The 20,524-nt window shown below is 40.9% G+C and overlaps 1 protein-coding gene and 1 long non-coding RNA gene across 3 annotated transcripts; one reads left to right on the top strand and one right to left on the bottom strand.

Annotated features, from left to right (window-relative positions):
* Nucleotides 1–7,033: 7,033 nt before the first annotated feature.
* Nucleotides 7,034–8,386, bottom strand: LOC149983111 (uncharacterized). Its single transcript, XR_016496896.1, has 2 exons — nucleotides 8,265–8,386; nucleotides 7,034–7,187 (listed from the first exon to the last, which is right to left on the bottom strand). It is a non-coding gene; the product is annotated as an uncharacterized LOC149983111 (long non-coding RNA).
* A 7,375-nt stretch (nucleotides 8,387–15,761) lies between these two features.
* Nucleotides 15,762–20,292, top strand: LOC149983110 (deoxyuridine 5'-triphosphate nucleotidohydrolase-like). Of its 2 annotated transcripts, XM_090239013.1 has the most exons (8): nucleotides 15,899–16,073; nucleotides 16,228–16,416; nucleotides 16,899–17,055; nucleotides 17,470–17,561; nucleotides 18,996–19,040; nucleotides 19,259–19,333; nucleotides 19,666–19,736; nucleotides 20,138–20,292. In XM_090239013.1, the coding sequence occupies exons 1-8, from the start codon at nucleotides 16,013–16,015 to the stop codon at nucleotides 20,192–20,194; spliced, it is 747 nt and encodes a 248-aa protein (XP_090095139.1). In that variant the 5' UTR covers nucleotides 15,899–16,012; the 3' UTR covers nucleotides 20,195–20,292. The 2 variants fall into 2 exon arrangements, with proteins under 2 accessions (XP_090095138.1, XP_090095139.1); XM_090239012.1 differs by lacking the exon at nucleotides 16,228–16,416 and having other exon boundaries at nucleotides 15,762–16,073.
* Nucleotides 20,293–20,524: the final 232 nt, after the last annotated feature.

Below are 20,524 nucleotides of genomic sequence, written 5' to 3'. Positions count from 1 at the left end.
TTTTTCCTCATAATTTGTGTCCATCAAGACGGTCAGACACATTACATTAGAAGTCAATAGGTTGGTTACATTATTCTCAAATGTAGAAATGTAGAACATAATGCAGAATAATACAATAGTTGGGTACGCCAACCTTTCTTGTGTTCAGTCCTTGGTTATTGGCAATGATTTATATATACACTTGATGACAGATAGGGGGCGCTGTGTTGAAGCCACTGAACCTCCATCTTGGCACGCCAACACGGTAGTAAAAAATATTTGGGATTTATTAATGTCTACATTTATTTTTGCCACATTTAGAATATTCTAGACACCTTAATGCATACTTTTAAATTATATTATGTGAGCCAAACATAAAAAAATATATACAAATATTTTCCTTATAGTATATGTTTGAGATTACTAACGATAGTGTCCCCATTACAAAGAAATCATACTTAAATACATGTCATTTTGTCCTTGAAACATTCAACTGAAATACTGTAGAAATCCATGAATTCCTATGGAGCAGTGTTTCAGTCCTCCAGTACCCCCCAACAGTACATATTTTTGTTATGGCCCCCTGGACAAGTACACCTGATTCTACCACTCAACTAATCATCAAGACCTTGACACATTGAATCAGATGCTTTTGTCCAGGGCTACAACATAAATATGTGCTGTTGGCGGTGTACGAGGACCAGAGTTGAGAAACACTGCTATGGAGGGAGGACTGTGCCTACTGGGTAATGACAATATGGCCGACCAGTGGCTTCAAAGCCTCTTAATGGCCAATTCATAGCATCAGCAATCCAGAGTTTATGTATATCATTGGTTATTAGCCCCAAGCTACAAGTCTTCCATTACACAACAGAGGAGCATGAGGGAGCTACCTGGCCTGGGACAGACACACATGGGGGGTAAAAGACAATTTATGCTTGATCCGAAAATGTGGTCAGAGGCTCCATATGTGTGTGATGCAATTGCGGAGCCTCCAGAGGCATGCAGAGGCCAAATTGAGCTCTGCACTGCATTGTGCCTCCCAAATGATGTAACAATGCAGGGCTCTGTATAGCTCTGCATTGACATGATTGGTTGACGGTAGGTGAGGGCGGGAGGTCCTGTATAAATACACACTCACTTCCTTGACAACTTCCTTCACAACAGCTCTGCGCTGCTCCATGAAGCGCATATGGCAGAGACCATATCACCGTAAATGCTGCAGGCCAATGCAGACATCAGATTGACCATGCAATGCATTTTAGGAGGAGAATGATGCACACATCACTCCAGCTAGCTACCATTAGTTATTGTTACCAGGGCCACAAACAAACCATGCATGACGTGATAAAGTAGCATCTAGCTATTTGGCAAAAAAGATGATCTATCGCCTCTTCCTCTCTGGTTATAAGGTCTGTTAGTGGGTTATCCTGTGCCTTCAGAAAGTAATCATACCCGTGACTTATTCCATTTTGTTGTGTTACAGCCTGAATTCAAAATAGATTAAATAAAACTAATTCTCACCCATCTACACACAATACCCCATAATTACAAAGTGAAAACATGTTTTTAGAATTTTTTGAAAATGTCTTAAATGAAATACACTACCAAAATCATGGGAATGAATATGGAGTTGGTCCCCCCTTTGCTGCTATAACAGCCTCCACTCTCCACATTTAATTGTGCAGTTGAAGTCTGAAGTTTACACGTTTACACCTTAGCCAAATACATTTAAACTCAGTTTTTCACAATTCCTGACATTTAATCCTAGTAAAAATTCCCTGTCTTAGGTCAGTTAGAATCAACACTTTATTTAAAGAATGTGAAATGTCAAATTAATGGTAGAGAGAATGATTTATTTCAGCTTTTATTTCTTTCATCACATTCCCAGTGGATCAGAAGTTTACATCCGTGCACTCAATTAGTATTTGGTAGCATTGCCTTTAAATTGCTTAACTTGGGTCAAATGTTTTGGGTAGCCTTCCACAAGTTTCCCACAATAAGTTGGGTGAATTTTGGCCCATTCCTCCTGACAGAACTGGTGTAACTGAGTCAGGTTTGTAGGCCTTCCTGCTCGCACACGCTTTTTCAGTTTTGCCCACAAATTTTCTATAAGATTGAGGTCAGTGCTTTGTGATGGCCACTCCAATACCTTGACTTTGTTGTCCTTAAGCCATTTTGCCACAACTTTGGAAGTAAGCTTGGGGTCATTGTCCATTTGGAAGACCCATTTGTGACCAAGCTTTAACATCCTGAGTGATGTCTTGAGATGTCTTGTTGCTTCAATGTATCCACATAATTTTCCACCCTCATGATGCCATCTATTTTGTGAAGTGCACCAGTCCCTCCTGCAGCAAAGTACCCCCACAACATGATGCTGCCACTCCCATGCTTCACAGTTGGGATGGTGTTATTATGCTTGCAAGCCTCCCCCTTTTTCCTCCAAACAAAACGATGGTCATTATGGCCAAACAGTTCTACTTTTGTTTCATCAGAAGTATCATCTATTTACTGTGGATAGAGATATTCTTTGTACCCATTTCCTCCAGCATCTTCACAAGGTCCTTTGCTGTTGTTCTGGGATTGATTTGCACTTTTCGCACTAAAGTACGTTCATCTCTAGAAGATAGAATGTGTCTCCTTCCTGAGTGGTATGACGGCTGCATGGTCCCATGGTATTTATACTTGCGTACTATTGTTTGTACAGATGAACGTGGTACCTTCAGGCGTTTGGAAATTGCTCCCAAGGATGAGCCAGACCAACCAATTTTGAACCAACCAATTTTTTTTCTGAGGTCTTGGCTGATTTCTTTTGATTTTCCCATGATGTCAAGCAAAGTGGCACTGAGTTTGAAGGTAGGCCTTGAAATATATCCACAGGTCACACTCAAATAATGTGAATTGGCCTATCAGAAGCTTCTAAAACCATGACATAATTTTCTGGAATTTTCCAAGCTGTTTAAAGGCACAGTCAACATAGTGTATGTACATTTCTGACCCACTGGAATTGTGATACAGTGAATTATAAGTGAAATAATCTGTCTGTAAACATTTGTTGGAAAAATTACTTGTGTCAACCACAAATTAGATGTTCTAACCGACTTGCCAAAACTATAGTTTGTTAACAAGAAATTTGTGGAGTAGTTGAAAAACGAGTTTTAATGACTCCAACCTAAGTGTATGTAAACTTCCGACTTCAACTGTAAATGATATAGGGTGAGTATTGGTAAAGTGGGACACTTTCTGTAATTTGCTTTTCCGAACACTTTACAGAATCATCCCAATGTCTTAACCCTCAACATGATACCATTCTAAATAGCTTAAGAACTCCATTATTAACTTATACAAAATGAATCAATATTAAATACAGGATGGATGACTTTTTCAAACACATTGTCCTGAGACCACATTTTTTCAGTCGATACTGACAAATTGGGACACCTTGATTGGCAAAGTGGAACACTTACTACTTTATTGTAAAGAAGGATAAATTAGAGAGTATATGCATAATTTCAATATTTTTATGATACTTTTGTGGAACATTAAAGTGGCACTATGTAACTTTTTGGGCAACCTGACCAAATTAACATAGATCTTTAACTCACTTTTCTATCCTTCGACTTGAAAGCAAGTCTAAGAAGTGGTAGATCCATTCTATGTATGCTATTTCTATGCTTCCTGTTCTTAAGTTTTGTTTTTGCATCTTCTACTTTTTGGGTTTGTACAGCAGCTTCAGACTCGACCCTAAAGAACATTTTGTAGAATGAAACCAGAAAGACATCACCCCTCAACAATTTCAATGACTGTTTTACTGTCATTGTGCATTACACCTGTCCAGTGTGCATTTACAGGTGATTAGAATGCTTGTTATGGGCACATATTTACACGTGTTCATTACACCTGTTTAGCCTATTGGGTAAGGAATTGTGTTTTTGTAGTTAGCTTTTTAATAGTAGTAGCTTTTTAATAATTTCAGAAAACAACTTATTTGGTAGATAACGTCACATTTTGTGATTTTTTAAAGCATTGATGTATTGAAAAAAGCACATAAAGGCTTCATAATTCATAAAGGTATTTATTTGAATTAGCTATCCATCATTTTTCATCATCTGAGGTATCAAGCTCTAAGTCCATGTGAAAAAAATATATACAACACTATATACAACACTTTATACAACACTTTATACAACACTATATACAACACTATATACAACACTATATACAACACTATATACAACACTATATACAACACTATATACAACACTATATACAACACTATATACAACACTATATACAACACTTTATACAACACTATATACAACACTTTATACAACACTTTATACAACACTATATACAACACTATATACAACACTTTATACAACACTATATACAACACTATATACAACACTATATACAACACTATATACAACACTATATACAACACTATATACAACACTATATACAACACTATATACAACACTATATACAACACTTTATACAACACTATATACAACACTTTATACAACACTATATACAACACTATATACAACACTATATACAACACTATATACAACACTATATACAACACTTTATACAACACTATATACAACACTATATACAACACTTTATACAACACTATATACAACACTATATACAACACTATATACAACACTATATACAACACTTTATACAACACTATATACAACACTTTCCATCCACCAGATGGGATTGTCTGGTGAAAAGTACCTACTTTTCCAAAAGTAGGTACTTTTGAAAGCAATAATAGTCACTATGCTTTCCAAACCACAAAGACCGAATTAAAATGTTTTCTAAAAAGGAATTGATGAACTGTTATGGAGGCAGTGGAGGAAGGACCAGGGTGCAACATTTGAGAGAAATAAGCTTTTTGTGCATATGGAAACTGTCTGGCATCGTTTATTTCAGCTCATGAAACCAATCACTTTACATGATGCATTTATATTTTTTTTCCGTGTATATATGTCCATGTGAAAATGTGCTGCAAACTGATATGTCACTGCTCAAGTTGGTAATCCAATGTTTTGAGAATAGCTGGCTAGCCTCTGTCCAGTACATAACATTCGATATTTGCATGTTAAGGCTATGTCATGGCGTGGCCCTTTCTGGGTATAGATTGTGGCATCCCCCTCTCCTACACCCAGGTTCTGTTATTTCAGGTTGTAAATTCCTGGAGGAGACTCTCTCCTCCTGGCCATGCAGTATAGAGAGAGAGAGTTTCACAGTAGAACAAAGGAACTTCTTCTACATCACAGAACTTGAGAACTGAACAATATCCATGTTTTGGAGAATGTGTAAACGGTCGGTGGAGAAGCCAGCTACGACCTGGACCGTTTTGTTTCATGTTTGTGAACTCATGAAAGACAATACAGCCACATTACCATTACTCTCTTTATACAGGAGCCTCTGTTATGAGGTTTGCATCTAATTATTGTATAAAATGAATGAGTAAAGATTAAACTATTTGTGAAATTATGTAAGGTGATGTTAAACCTTTTAATGAAAGATAATTGTATTCCCTTTAAAGTTTAACTAAGTCATTGGCCCGCCCCCATGAGCACAGACATGATCTGGCGTCATGGAACAGCCCTTTTCTACTGTTATGAATTAAAAAAAACACCTGAAGAAATCCTCTTTAGACCATGCATACCTCGGTCAGTTGAGGGGGCAAAGGTTTGAGTAGAGACCACAGAAACCTCAGTCTAAGCTAAGGTTGTAATGGTTGTTGAATTCCTAACCATACCACGTAGAGCATTGGCTACACGACAGGAAATGGTTAAACTCTGAGTCTATCGATCACGACAGAATAACAGCAAATCTTAGATACAAATTATTAGTCTGCAGCTAGAAATTATGTCAACCTGAGATGCGGAGACCGACAACCGCCGAAACATCTATTCTATAAGAACATTTCTGAATGGTACTCTGAAGTATCCATTCTAACCGCAAAAGACTTCAGGGAAGCGGAGATGCTCTGATGAACATTCCAACAGAAGGACTGACGATTCCAACAGAGATCACGACAACACACTAGGCGTAAATATATAATTGATCCCAATTATTCCCGAATGAGTGAGCGTTCATGTGCAAAGGATTAGCATTTCAATTATCAACTGCGTAGTGTCTCTTTTGTCTTTCGCCCCCTTCTCAGTCCACACCCACTTCCCTTTGTCCACCAAGCCATCATATCGGCTTAGCCCACAAGGGAACTTCCCCTATCATTTCCCTGTAACCATATCTACTTGTTTGTTTATGTATTTCTGTGATTATTTAGTTAGTTAGTAAATAAATTATTAAGACAATTGGTGTATGGATGATTCATAGTAAAATCTGGGTTCGTGCAGATAACCAACAATTTACGACGTTTGGAATGAGACTAACGTGAGGCAAAGAATAATTCATTAGAAGACTAATTGATCAGATATAATAATATCTGAAGAGTTAAATTAGGAAAATGATAACTTTGCAATCTGATGATTTTCCTTGGTGCCCTGACTTCCTAGTTAATTACATTTACATGATTAGTTTAATCACGTAATAATAATTACAGAGAATTGATTTGATAAAATAACAGTTAACTTTAATGATGCCAAAGACATGACAGCTACCTCAACCTGTTTATTTTGTCATTGATAGGCTGGACATTTACCTATTTATTCCCTGACATTGTCCAAGTTCTGATTTGTCATTAACTCTCCCTTCCTCCTCCAATGTATCCATATTGCCCACTTCCTCACCAGACAGTAGAAACAAACTATTAAAAAACGGTGCTAATTTCAATCATAAACATTTAAAAAAGGGTAGTAGACATTTACAGTAGACATTACCCAATCATAGTCTAGCTCAAAACTAATGAGACTGTATCAGTATGTAAAAAGTAACAGTAGAAAACACATTACTTTAGCAAAAAGTGAGTTTTGACTGAATATATATTTAAATAAAAGTTTCAAAACAATACATTATACTATGGACCTGCTAAATTACTCACATCCAGCATTTAAAAAAACCAGAAACAGAATAAACTAAAATAATTTTGTATTTATTTCTGATGTAACAATTGTTCATGAAGCAAACATTGTATGACTTGGTGAAGGTGTGGTAGAAGGAAGTTGTCTATTTTCCTCCCCCTCTTTCATCCGCCGGTGCTCATTCAACATAGTATTTGGAGATTCCTGTGAACATCAACAGTCATAAACATGTCATTCTGAACAGCAACATCTTCTTAACAAGAATTTAGTCAGTTGCCAATTCAACAGAATTCAATATTGTTCATGATCGGTACAACATGAGACAGATAGCAAGCCATGGTATATCAGACCGTATACTACGGGTGAGTCAATATTACTTGTTTACTGTTGTAATTACGTTGGTAACCAGTTATATAGCAATAAGGCACCTTGGGGGTTTGTGGTATATGGCCAATATACCACGGCTAAGGGCTGTATCCAGGCACTCCGCATTGAGCATAACAGCCCTTATCCGTGGTATATTGTCCATATACCAGGCTAGACAAAATACTATTGCTAGTGTAACAGTACAAATTTAAACCGTCCCCTCGCCCATACCCGGGCGCGAACTAGGGACCTTCTGCACACATCAACAGTCACCCTCGAAGCATCGTTACCCATCGCTCCACAAAAGCCGCGGCCCTTGCAGAGCAAGGGGAACTACTACTTCAAGGTCTCAGAGCAAGTGACGTCACTGATTGAAACGCTATTTAGCGCCCACGCTAACTAAACTAGCCGTTTCACATCTGTTACACTCACCCCCCTTTTGACCTTCCTCCTTTTTCCCGCAGCAACTAGTAATCCGGGTCACGGCACCAATGTAACAGTACAAATTTAAACCGTCCCCTCGCCCATACCCGGGCGCGAACTAGGGACCTTCTGCACACATCAACAGTCACCCTCGAAGCATCGTTACCCATCGCTCCACAAAAGCCACGGCCCTTGCAGAGCAAGGGGAACTACTACTTCAAGGTCTCAGAGCAAGTGACGTCACTGATTGAAACGCTATTTAGCGCCCACGCTAACTAAACTAGCCGTTTCACATCTGTTACACTAGCTAGCTAACTAGCCATGCTATTTCAATGAAAATAAACTAGCTAGCCAGCGTCAGCTTTGTAGTTGTAATGCTATGTGGAAAAAGTAGTTTTAATTTCTCCCTAAATTTTTCTCACCAACGCCTTGCATTCTGTAAATTACTAATTGTAACAATTTGATCCATATTTAGAAACATCTCCTCCCTACCTGGGAAAGCGATTCATCGCAACATGCCGGAAGTCAAACTCAATGTGCTACTTTCAGACACATGAAATGTACCTGTTACTACACAGACGTTAGGAACGTGTGCAAAGGCACAATTTCTTCTTCTTCTGAGGTTTAACGGCGGTTTGCATCCACTTTGTTGCATTACCGCCACCTACTAGACTGTAGTACAACACCCTTATTCTTTGCTTGAAAAATAAAAATGTACTAAATAAATACCCTACCATCTAACACTACTCACTAATTTCAAAATGATATAAAATAAAAATGAACACTACCCTACTCCACTAATTAAATGTATTTATTCCTACCTCATACCATTATCCTGAAAGAATGGGACATCGCCACCTAACACATCTTGTAACTCTTCTGATGTCAAGTGTCGCACACCCAAATACCTCTCTGCAGCTGCCACCACAAACTCAATTTTACGTGACTTCCGATCCATCCCTGCAGTACAATTGGTAACCATTTTTATAAATGCTAAAAATCCAATCTTACTCTGTACTGGTAGGGCTCTACTCTAACCTGGAAACCTCAACCTGCCTCTCTCGCTCGGGACATTTCTGATCCCCAGCTCCATGGGTACCCCTACAATTAACACATTCCCCAATAGTACACATTCCTTTGTCTCATGCCCTTCTGAACATTTCTCACACCTTGAACCCTCCCTCCTACACACTGCTGCCACATGCCCATAAGCTTGACACCCGTAACATCGTAATGTATTCGGCACATACAGGATAACATATCCTAACTTCACTTTGTCGGGCAAAGACTCAACATCAAAACTCAAAAGAACAGACACAATGTATCTTCTGTTTCCCCACTCTTTCCGCATCAAACGACTAACATCAGATACACTGCAAATCTTATCCCTCAGCTGGTCAACTGTTATATTTAATGCTACCCCAGTTTATCACTCCTTTCATTGGTGCCCTTTTCTTGAGAACAAAACAATGAACTTTTCTTGCCACCATTCGTTTTACTCCGAGCGCATTCTCCCTCTACCCAACAGAAACACACTTATCACTAGACCACTTCTGGTTACCCTCACTGATTCCACATGACCCAACTCTTTTTTTCACACACCGCGCAACCACAAATGGATCAGCCAAAGGGCAAGAGTCCACTTTATCAATAAACTTCACTCCTACTGTCACAGCAGTGTTGCCAACTTAGCGACTTTGTAGCTATATTTAGCGAGTATTCAGACCCCTCTAGCGACACATTTTTCAAACACATGACCCAACTCTTTTTTTTCACACACCGCGCAACCACAAATGGATCAGCCAAAGGGCAAGAGTCCACTTTTTCAATAAACTTCACTCCTACTGTAACAGCAGTGTTGCCAATTTAGCGACTTTGTAGCTATATTTAGCGAGTATTCATACCCCTCTAGCGTCACATTTTTCAAAAAAGCGACTAGCAACAAATCTAGCGACTTTTTCTGGTGTTATTTGAGACTTTTGGAGACTCTGACGTGAAAGCCACATATCGTTCTTAGGTGCTGCCGTGGGCCCCACCCCGGGCCCCACCCCCGTCCCGAAGCACCCACAGTCCTCGCGCAACGGTTCCTCCCAGATGCAGTCAGAGCAGGAGATGTTCACCCCTCTGCATCCAGACTGCAAATGAATCGCGCATGCTGGAAGCTGCCGCTGACTGATCCCGCACTGGGTTACATAAAAATAAAAATAAAAAACTGAATTAGGACCAGACTAGTTACCATCATTTTCTCACATTGCCAGTAACAGTTTTTTCTATTGTCTCTTTTTGGTCCATTTAGATTGTTAATGTTGATTGTATACAAAACTTGTTTTTATTTTTATGGAATGGTTAAAGATGTTCATGTTTTACTGTGACTTGTTGTAGGCTCCTAAGTGGATAAGGTTAAAAACCAAACCAAATTAAGAAAAATAAAAAACTAAGTAACTCTGCCAGAGTGTCTCTTTTAGGTCGCTTTTGCCGGTCCTGTTATATAAATATTCATACACATAGCTCATATAAACAAAGACATTCCGTAGTAAGAACACATACACCCAGCCATAAGACTGACCCCCTCTTCCTTATATAAACACACATCTCATCTCCCTCTAACTGGCCTGTCCCAAGAGCAAAGAACTTTTGCTGTGCACCAATGGGGCCCGCTCTGGCTAGAGCAAGGCCCGCCTCCAACCCTCCGACCAGTCAAGAAGACCGAAACGACAAGACTCCACCTACTTTATTCTATGTATAAAAATGTATGTAACCATTGTATAGGCCTCTTTTTCACCTGGCTCCTTGCAGAGTTATGTGAACTAGGTCCGTGCACGTAAAACTGCGGGACAAGATATCTCTGACTCATTAAAACTGTCTTTTGTTACAACTGAAATCCACTCTGTCCAACGTCCGTGATTTAGTCTCAACTCTCCAGTTTTTGAACACTAACAGAATTGGTAGCAGAGTTTGGTTATTCTTGAATTCGATCTATTATAAGTTAGTGTGAGAGGACGAGACTGATCACGGCTAAAAAATCAGACGGAAGAGTGACTTCCCCAGCCATTCATCTTGCCTCAGGAAATCTGATCGGAGCGCTCTATATAAAGGTGAGCAGAGCCCGTTATATCGAAATCTGCATATTGTATTATAGCCTAAACCAAATTTTGATCAGAAAGTACTGGGCGTGAGTATGAATCGGTGCCCAAATTTTTTACATAAGAACCTAAGACATTGATCGGGGAGATCTTGTTTTGCTCGTTTTTATTTTTTATTTGTATTTTTATTTTTTATCAATTGGCCTATTATTAGAAGTGTAGTATGCATGTAAAAGTTCCTATTAAATAAGTGCTTACTGTTTAATTGGTTTTGTTTAGAAGTGTAGTATGCACGTAAAAGTTCCTATTGAATAAGTTCTAAACTGTTTAATTGGTTGTGTTTAGAGATTTAGTTAATTAATAGATCGACTGAATCTGCATGTAAAAGTTCCTATTGAATGAGTTGTAAACTGTTTAATTGGTTATGTTAGAGGTGTAGTCGAATAGATATAGGATATGTAAGTTTGGCCTTCCACTAGACAGAGATCGGGAATGATGTGGCTATTGCACATCAAACAATAAACATAAGATGAACCAGAGTTGACATTCCATGATTTGGAGATGGGGGAAATTAAATTGAAAGAAACGTTTGTCGCGGAGTAGGTTGGGATACGTAACTGGGCTATTATGCACACGTGCTGGTAGACAAAGCCACCTTAGTATCGAATGGAATACTGATTTTCGTTTTTTTTTTCATTCCTGTTGATATTGCCTAAAGTTTAAAATTATTCTGACAATTGCTATAGAATCGCTCGAATTTACTGATATAAGTTCATAAAGGAATTTACTGAATTGTTTACAGAAAGTATTTAAATAATTCACTGAACAACTCTTAGTTGTCTAGACATTCTATCTATATTTCCTAAAGAGCTAGAATTACTCTGAAAATTGTTAGAGAACCGCATATATTCACTGATATATTGTTCCAAAAGGAAATCGCAGAATCATTTATAGAAAATACCTAAACGAATCGCTGAACAAATTCAAATAAAATACCGGTGAAATACACACGTGGCGGGCGTCACATACTGATAACCCCCTTTGTCTCGACCAGGGACAGGCTAAGCATACAACGATAGAAATAAACACCACATAGTAAGGATTGAATATACCTAAATAACGCATTATACACATTATCAGACGACTTAGATAAAATGTCTGCAGCCAACACGCCCAAACAAATGATTGCAGTAGAAACTCAAGACCAAGGGGAGCAGCCAGAGAACACTCAGATCGTGGCACAGACTGTCTCTCAGATGATCCAACAGCAGGCAGCCCCACCACCCCATTACCCTCCCCCACAGCGGTATATCCTGCAACGGCAACGGGCTCAACGAGGCCCCTACACTGGACCATACAGAGGGGGAAACTACCAGTGGTATAACTGAGGAATTCCCGGTCACTATGCCAGATATTGCACGAAACCACTCTCCCCACAGCAATGGAGAGAAAGAGGAAGAGGACGTGGAGGGGCACCAGGAAGAGGAAGAGGACCCTCTCCTAGACACATGCAGCAGGAGCAGCAAGATTACAACCAACCCTACCACTTCAACACCTGATCACCCAGTAAGAATGATGAGGATGCCACTCCTGCCGATGACCACACTGTCTGAAGCCCAAGAAGTGTACTGGGTAAAATGCCTACCCACAGGGCCTGCCACCCCTCACATCCAGTTTAAGTTCAACCAACTGAAAGCTCAAATCTACACTCTGCACCCATATAAGACTCCCCAAGCTGAGATCCATTGCACACTCAATGCAACAGAAACTGATGACTTCCTCTACACTGCAGACTGGGACGAAGACATGATGCACCTGACCCCACCTATCAGGTGTTGTACCATTGGGTGTGGCCCAGAGGGGGTGGCAGCACCGGTACGATCAAGGAACCTCCATGCACCCCTGGCCTGGACGGCTGAAGCATCAACAGCCATAGCACTCCTGAAAACAGATCTATCAGCGGCAGCAGCTCTGACTGCACCTGACTACAAGAACAAGTTCCATTTGGATGTTTCTGGAAGGGAAGGATTCACCTCATCCGTCGTATTCCAGAAACAAGAGGGGGAGAGAAGGGTCTTGATGTACTACTCTTCAAACTTGACCACATTGAGGTAGGACAGTCAACATGCTCCAGATACGTTGCTGCAGTAGCAAAAGCTATTGAAAAAAAAAACAGCTCACCTCGTGATGTCACCCTTCAATCAGCCATCATCCCTCAACCAGCATCGGCCAAATTAGCTGAAATCATCGGATTGACGCAGGTCCTCATCAGAGGAAAAGGAAAGACTGAATATCTATACAGACTCAGCCCATGCCCATGAAGCAGGCCACACTGATGGACCCAGAACTTTTATGAGAAACACATGGCCCCACACACGAAGGCAAACTAAAGACCCTCCAAAAAGGCCTCGCACATCTGGTGGCACCCTCACATAAAAAATATGACTGACTTATTTTATGACGATGATTTATTTTGTGACGAATGCAATGGTTGTGACAGACACAACCCAAAGACACCATATCAAACACCAATGGGCTCATACGTAATACCTAATGCATGTTTTCAGGATATTAGTATAGACTACACCGACATGGGCCCCGAAAATGTATCTAAAGGCAAACTCTATCTCCTAGTCATAGTAGATAGGTTCTCCAAATGGGTAGAGGCAATACTAACAAAAGGGGAGGATACTAGGTCAGTCTTTAAGTGGCTACAAACCAAACTAATACCCAGGTATGGCATCCCAAGACAAATCAAATTTGACAAATGGCTCACATTTAACAAACACCTGAGACAGGTGGAAGAAAGATTTGGCATAACCCACAGATTTGGGTCTGTGTACAGGCCCCAATCCCAAAATCTGGTGGAACGTCAAACCAAAAGCTAAGATAGCTTTGGGATAATGACTGGTAGAGTCATGCATGGTCCACCAAGGGAGGGAGGTCATATGCCCGCCCTTGATGTACAACAAATTGTAATGTCTAATTATGTGAAAAAACTGACGGTTCTCTCTGCAGCACTCTCTACCCAGGTTCACAAGGTCCAGGAGGGGGAGCTGCCGGGGGACACGACACTACTGAAGGTAAAGGTTGGTGACGGGGTGAGGGTTACAGTCCACAAGAGAAAGTGGCTGGAACCCAGGTGGACTGGACCGTACGAAGTGAAGGAGGTTACTTCACACTCAGTCCAGGTCAAAGGTAAATCAGGCACACCTTGGCACCGCCTTACACATTGCACCCCAGCCCCAATTCCTTCTAGAACACTGACTGAAGTCAGAGCTGATTTGAGCGGCCTAAATTCGATTCCAAATGAAGACACTCCTTCCTCAGGTGATGCGGCATCAAACTCCGCCTCCCCTGAGAAGGGAACCTCGCCCAGTTAGAGGGAAATTTCTCCCTCTCTGGGTGAGGCTGGGGATATCTGGTCCCTTATTTGTGATATTCATACTGATATTTGGAGTAACCCTAGGACTTTCACATGGTTAATTGAACAACTACTTCACCCTGCCACATCACATACACCAACCCCTACACATGTCCCTAACTCCTTTCCTGATATCACTCCCTCCAATCACTCCCGTCCCAAACGTAGCACTACACCTACAGACCCACCATGCAAACCAGACAAGGTTAGGAGCACCACCTTATGTATACCCACGATTGCAACCGCCACCTTTCTGCTATAGTTTTCACGTCTAATAGACGTGAAGAGGGGGATTTGTTATATAAATATTCATACACATAGCTCATATAAACAAAGACATTCCGTAGTAAGAACACATACACCCAGCCATAAGACTGACCCCCTCTTCCTTATATAAACACACATCTCATCTCCCTCTAACTGGCCTGTCCCAAGAGCAAAGAACTTTTGCTGTGCACCAATGGGGCCCGCTCTGGCTAGAGCAAGGCCCGCCTCCAACCCTCCGACCAGTCAAGAAGACCGAAACGACAAGACTCCACCTACTTTATTCTATGTATAAAAATGTATGTAACCATTGTATAGGCCTCTTTTTCACCTGGCTCCTTGCAGAGTTATGTGAACTAGGTCCGTGCACGTAAAACTGCGGGACAAGATATCTCTGACTCATTAAAACTGTCTTTTGTTACAACTGAAATCCACTCTGTCCAACGTCCGTGATTTAGTCTCAACTCTCCAGTTTTTGAACACTAACAGTCCCAAGCCCAGATAAAGGAGGAGGGTTGGAATTGGGACATTACAAAAAACAAGAATCGACAGAAGAAAGTTAATTTGTAGTTCTAAACATATTTAGTTTTTTTACTCACTTTTTGTCTCTCCCACACATTATTCCTCTCTCCTACAGCATCCATCACAATTACATGACCAATTATGCAAATTTGGTGATGACGCCATTTAGCGACTTCTAGCTACTTTAGGACAGCCAATAGCTACTTTCCTTACTGAGGAGTTGGCAACACTGTCTCACAGACATGTGTTTTTCCTGATTCTGGGAGCATACCTCGGTCTCTGGATAACTTCACCCTCATTCACTTCAATTTCTCCAGCTCCATTTGCTTACACTTTCTACTTTAACAAACCATCTCCCTTTTTTCCACCATTTTTATCCGACTCAAGCTTACACCCTTCTTCCCTCCAGTCCTCCTCCCGTTTCCAAGTATACGTCTCCTTATGATAAGATTGCTGCCCCACTCCTGACACCCATCTCGTTCTTTCTCTAGGGACTCCATTTCCGCCGAGCATTCTCTTGGCCTGGCTTCGTTCGTTCCAAAACCGTGGCACAATTTCACGCGTCTGAAATTACAATATTCAAACGTTCTAATCACCTGTAAATGCCCTCTGGACAGATGTGAAGAAAAATGACATTTGACACTTGAAAAAAGTAATTACAAATTTTCACTTGCAAGTGTTTTGAAACTCGTAGCCTTCCTAACCTGACAGCCTGTCAAACATGTCATTCCCACTCGCCATCATCAAATGGACTCAAACTAGCCACAAATTCTGACGAACTCAATCGTCATGAAACGAAAATACAGCGATGCGTTTCTCTAGCTTGGTTTAATACAAACTTTGATAAATAACGAGGAGCGCCCAAAATGTGTTTTGTGCAGGGAAGTGCTTAGTAATGTTCAAAACGAACAAATTAAAACGACAGGTCTTGACCAAACACCCACAGCATGACGGTAAACCCAAAACAGGGCAGAATGCGTCAGGAAACAGTGCTTCGACAGTGGGAAAGTAAGTCTATTAGCACGGCATTGTTGTCATTTTATAACAGGTGATGATGATAAGCATTGTGTATAGATGGGTGAGATAAAAAAAAAATCAATTTCTAATTCGGTCTGTAACACAACATGTGGAATAAGTCAAGGGGTATGAATACTTTCTGAAGGCGCTGTAGCTGATGCCGCAGCCGGGGAGGACTGTATCTTTAACAAGATGGAGCACTTCGTTGCAAAGCAGAGGCTCTACTGGCGGTGTTGTTCTTCGATTATCGCTGCCCAGTCTTCAGTACTCTCACACAGAACATTTTATCTGCATTCTCCCACTCTGGCCAGGAGAAAAGGATGCGAGAATGCAGGTAGCTCGTTGGCTAGCTACATTGCTTTTCAGTAATAGCTCATGTTTGCTAGCACTAGCAGCTAGCTACTTTGCTATGCTAACTGGTTGTTGTATTATCAACTTTAGTATTAACATGATGTGTAGTCAATACATTTGTAGGTACCGGTAATTGTACTGTTGTCAGATTTGTAGTCGAGTATTTTACCGAAATCAAGATGCATCATTCAAGGATTAGTAAACTAAAGCTTTCCTGTCATTCAGCTCACAGCTCGTCAAATTGTCAGAACTCTCGCGAGATTTTTTAATTTTTTTCAACGAAGGCGAGGCAGATTCAATTGAAATTGGCGGGAATGTGTCCTTCCTAAAACGATTCAGAGAAGTAGCAACAACTCAAGCCATATTTCAACTAGTTAGCTAACGTTAAACTAACCATAGCCATTTTATTATTTTGGAATTAACTCAACTTTCTTACCACAAACTTTGTAAACATGCCTTGCTCAGAAGTGATAGACGCCGCAGAAGTTTCTCCACTGAAGAGGACAAAGCCACATGCAGTGGCAGAGAATGTGATATCGGTGCTGAAGTTCTCCAAGTTGTCTGAACATGCCACTGCTCCTACCCGGGGCTCTGCTAAAGCTGCAGGCTACGACCTGTTCAGGTGGGTCAGAGTCCTGGACATGGTCACTGGAAGTGATTAGAACGCTGTACATTTTACTGGCTTGTATTTACTTAGCTAGCTTGCTATTCACATAAGCAAGATAACGTTACTTGAATTCAAAACGTTGCAGTGAGTGTATCCTGCATGTGGCTTTTATTTTTCTGCTATCAATCAAAAGTAAAACTGTAGTTAGCAAACGACCATGCATAATGTTGTCTTCATATCAAGCTACCTAACTAGGTAACCTAGTCTTGCTTCATGTTTATACGACCAACTTTAACAGGAGAAAAGTTGGCTAACGGTAGTGCTAGCCTGCTCCTCCTACTAACGATTGGATGGGAGGGGAGTTAGATGTAGGTCACTGCCTTTGTAAGTTAGTGACTGTAAGCCACCTGTTGATGTTTTTTCTAACAGTGCCTATGACTACAGTATTGGTCCTATGGACAAGGCTATCGTGAAGACTGACATCCAGATAGCAGTTCCTTCAGGCTGCTATGGCAGAGTGGGTGAGTAGGGTACCAGGACACAAACTTAAATGTTTTTAAAGAAAACATTTAATTGCACCCTGGCCTACGGGTATGTGGGGGTAGGTCTCTGGGTATTGTTTGATTTGACAGTGAGGGAGTTATTTTACTTTGACCTGGGTTGAACCAGAAAGTGATCACTTTTGCATGGCAACACAGAATCCTACTAATTACTACATGCTTAATTATGTCAATCAATCAATCAAATTTATTTTATATAGCCCTTCGTACATCAGCTGATATCTCAAAGTGCTGTACAGAAACCCAGCCTAAAACCCCAAACAGCAAGCAATGCAGGTGAAGAAGCACGGTGGCTAGGAAAAACTCCCTAGAAAGGCCAAAACCTAGGAAGAAACCTAGAGAGGAACCAGGCTATGTGGGGTGGCCAGTCCTCTTCTGGCTGTGCCGGGTGGAGATTATAACAAAACATGGTCAAGATGTTCAAATGTTCATAAATGACCAGCATGGTCGAATAATAATAAGGCAGAATAGTTGAAACTGGAGCAGCAGCACAGTCAGGTGGACTGGGGACAGCAAGGAGTCATCATGTCAGGTATTCCTGGGGCATGGTCCTAGGGCTCAGGTCCTCCGAGAGAGAGAAAGAAAGAGAGAATTAGAGAGAGCATATGTGGGATGGCCAGTCCTCTTCTGGCTGTGCCGGGTGGAGATTATAACAGAACATGGCCAAGATGTTCAAATGTTCATAAATGATCAGCATGGTCGAATAATAATAAGGCAGAACAGTTGAAACTGGAGCAGCAGCACAGCCAGGTGGACTGGGGACAGCAAGGAGTCATCATGTCAGGTAGTCCTGGGGCATGGTCCTAGGGCTCAGGTCCTCCGAGAGAGAGAAAGAGAGAAGGAGAGAATTAGAGAACGCACACTTAGATTCACACAGGACACCGAATAGGACAGGAGAAGTACTCCAGATATAACAAACTGACCCTAGCCCCCCGACACATAAACTACTGCAGCATAAATACTGGAGGCTGAGACAGGAGGGGTTTTGTTTTCACTTTTGTTTTGAGCAAACATTGCAGTCAGCCAGAGCGGGACGCCTGGGAGGCAGCCCAGTTCCAAATCTAATGCAATCAACTTTCAGCTGGTGTAATACATGCCTACACAGGCATCCGGCCAAGATTAATCAAACCCCCTCATTGCAACTGAAAGTGCAGGCGACTGACTGCCTACTGACAAATCACCTTGCAACATAAATAACTTCTCATTGTTATTGGTAGATCAGTCGGTCACAATTTACCCACAATGCATCACAGATGTGATGCTCCAACACGGTCAATGGAGACTGCTTTCAGACTCATCTCGTTCAACCCCTCTTTCTCATCTCCCCTTCACTTTTCTCCAGCATAAAAAGTTAAGGAGTTTAGTCATATTTGATGTATTTCTCTTTTTTCACAGCACCACGGTCTGGCCTGGCTGCAAAACACTTCGTCGATGTTGGGGGTGAGTTTACTTTTTGACCTTCAGATATGAATGTAACATTTTTCCTAAGAGATGGGTTATAGGGTTATAAAAATGGCAGGAAAGTGGTAACCATAATTCTGATGGAGATTTCATGAACCCAAGTCACTCTTTGGCTGTTCTAACCAGAGTCTAGAACATAGAACTGACAGGGTACATTCATGACATCTAGGCTAACTGGAGTGCCTGTCTCCCCCCAGCTGGAGTAGTGGATGAGGACTATAGAGGTAATGTGGGGGTGGTGCTGTTCAACTTCAGCAAGGAAACCTTTGACGGTGAGCTTTAAAAATAATCATTAATCATTCACATATTCACATACCACCTTTCCAAACTCAAAGCATTGAAAGCACTTTGTATCCATGTTTAAAGGGACCATCTGCAATTGGTACATCCATTATTATTATTTTTTTTACTTTTACGTTAATTATATACCCTTTGCTCTTTGAAAAAAATAACTTAAAATGCCTCATCAGAAACTGAAATAACTTGTTTTACTGATTGCTCAATCCAAATGCATTTCACATTGAGATATGTTTTCCAGTGAAACATTGTAGTGTTGGGAAACTGGGTGACCTGTGGAGTGATGGTGTTTCTTTCTGTGTCCCAGTGAAAAAAGGGGACCGTGTGGCTCAGCTGGTGTGCGAGAGGATCTGCTACCCAGACCTACAGGAGCTAAAGGTACTTCACGCTTCTCTATAGACTGAATATGACCATTTATAGTATTACCATACAAGCGCAGACCTAGTAGTGAATTGCTGATCACAGCTTTACGATCCATTTCACACAAACCTTAAATGGACACACCTTGTCAAGCAGTCTCATTTCATTTAAACTTGAGACTGAAATGTCGATTTTAAGTGCATCTTATTTCTGTGAGAATGAGCCTTCAGCCCTTAGGGCTGTTTTTCTCGACTCTGATCGTCCTGGACTTAACCTCTTCACTTTAACAATTTCCATTGAACATACTTTTTGTCCTGGACTAGGCTAAATCTGTGTTTGGGAAAACTGGGCTCGTTCGCATTTGAAGGTCACTAAAATAGCCTTCGCTCCAGTGTTGTAGTATTCCCTCTGTGTTTCAGACTCTGGATGAGACCGAGCGTGGGGCTGGAGGATTTGGCTCCACAGGCAGCAACTGATACATCAACGTTGTAAATAAACCAGCTTATTAGTTTAGTTCTGTTACATGTTATGAGGTTGTACAATAATTACATTAAAGATTGTTATTATCCCTTTGCTTCACTGTCTATGCCTGCTGATTTGGCCATTTATGGCAATGAAACATCACTGATTTTCTTGTCTGTGTGGCTCGGTTTGCAAGAGCATGGTTCTAGAGATGCCAGTGTTGCAGGTTCAATTCCAATTGGGGAAACCTATATGAAAATGTCGGCTATGCCCACTTATGTATATCGGCGTTTGGATAGAATTCTATGTAAGTCTGTACCCTGAATGACCACTAAGTGATGCTG

This window comes from Oncorhynchus mykiss, chromosome 6, assembly GCF_057628025.1.
Source record: "Oncorhynchus mykiss isolate SJ-2025 chromosome 6, ASM5762802v1, whole genome shotgun sequence".
NCBI classification, from domain to species: Eukaryota; Metazoa; Chordata; class Actinopteri; order Salmoniformes; family Salmonidae; genus Oncorhynchus; species Oncorhynchus mykiss.
Note: the sequence above shows the minus strand (reverse complement) of the source record. Positions and strands in the feature narration are given on the sequence as shown.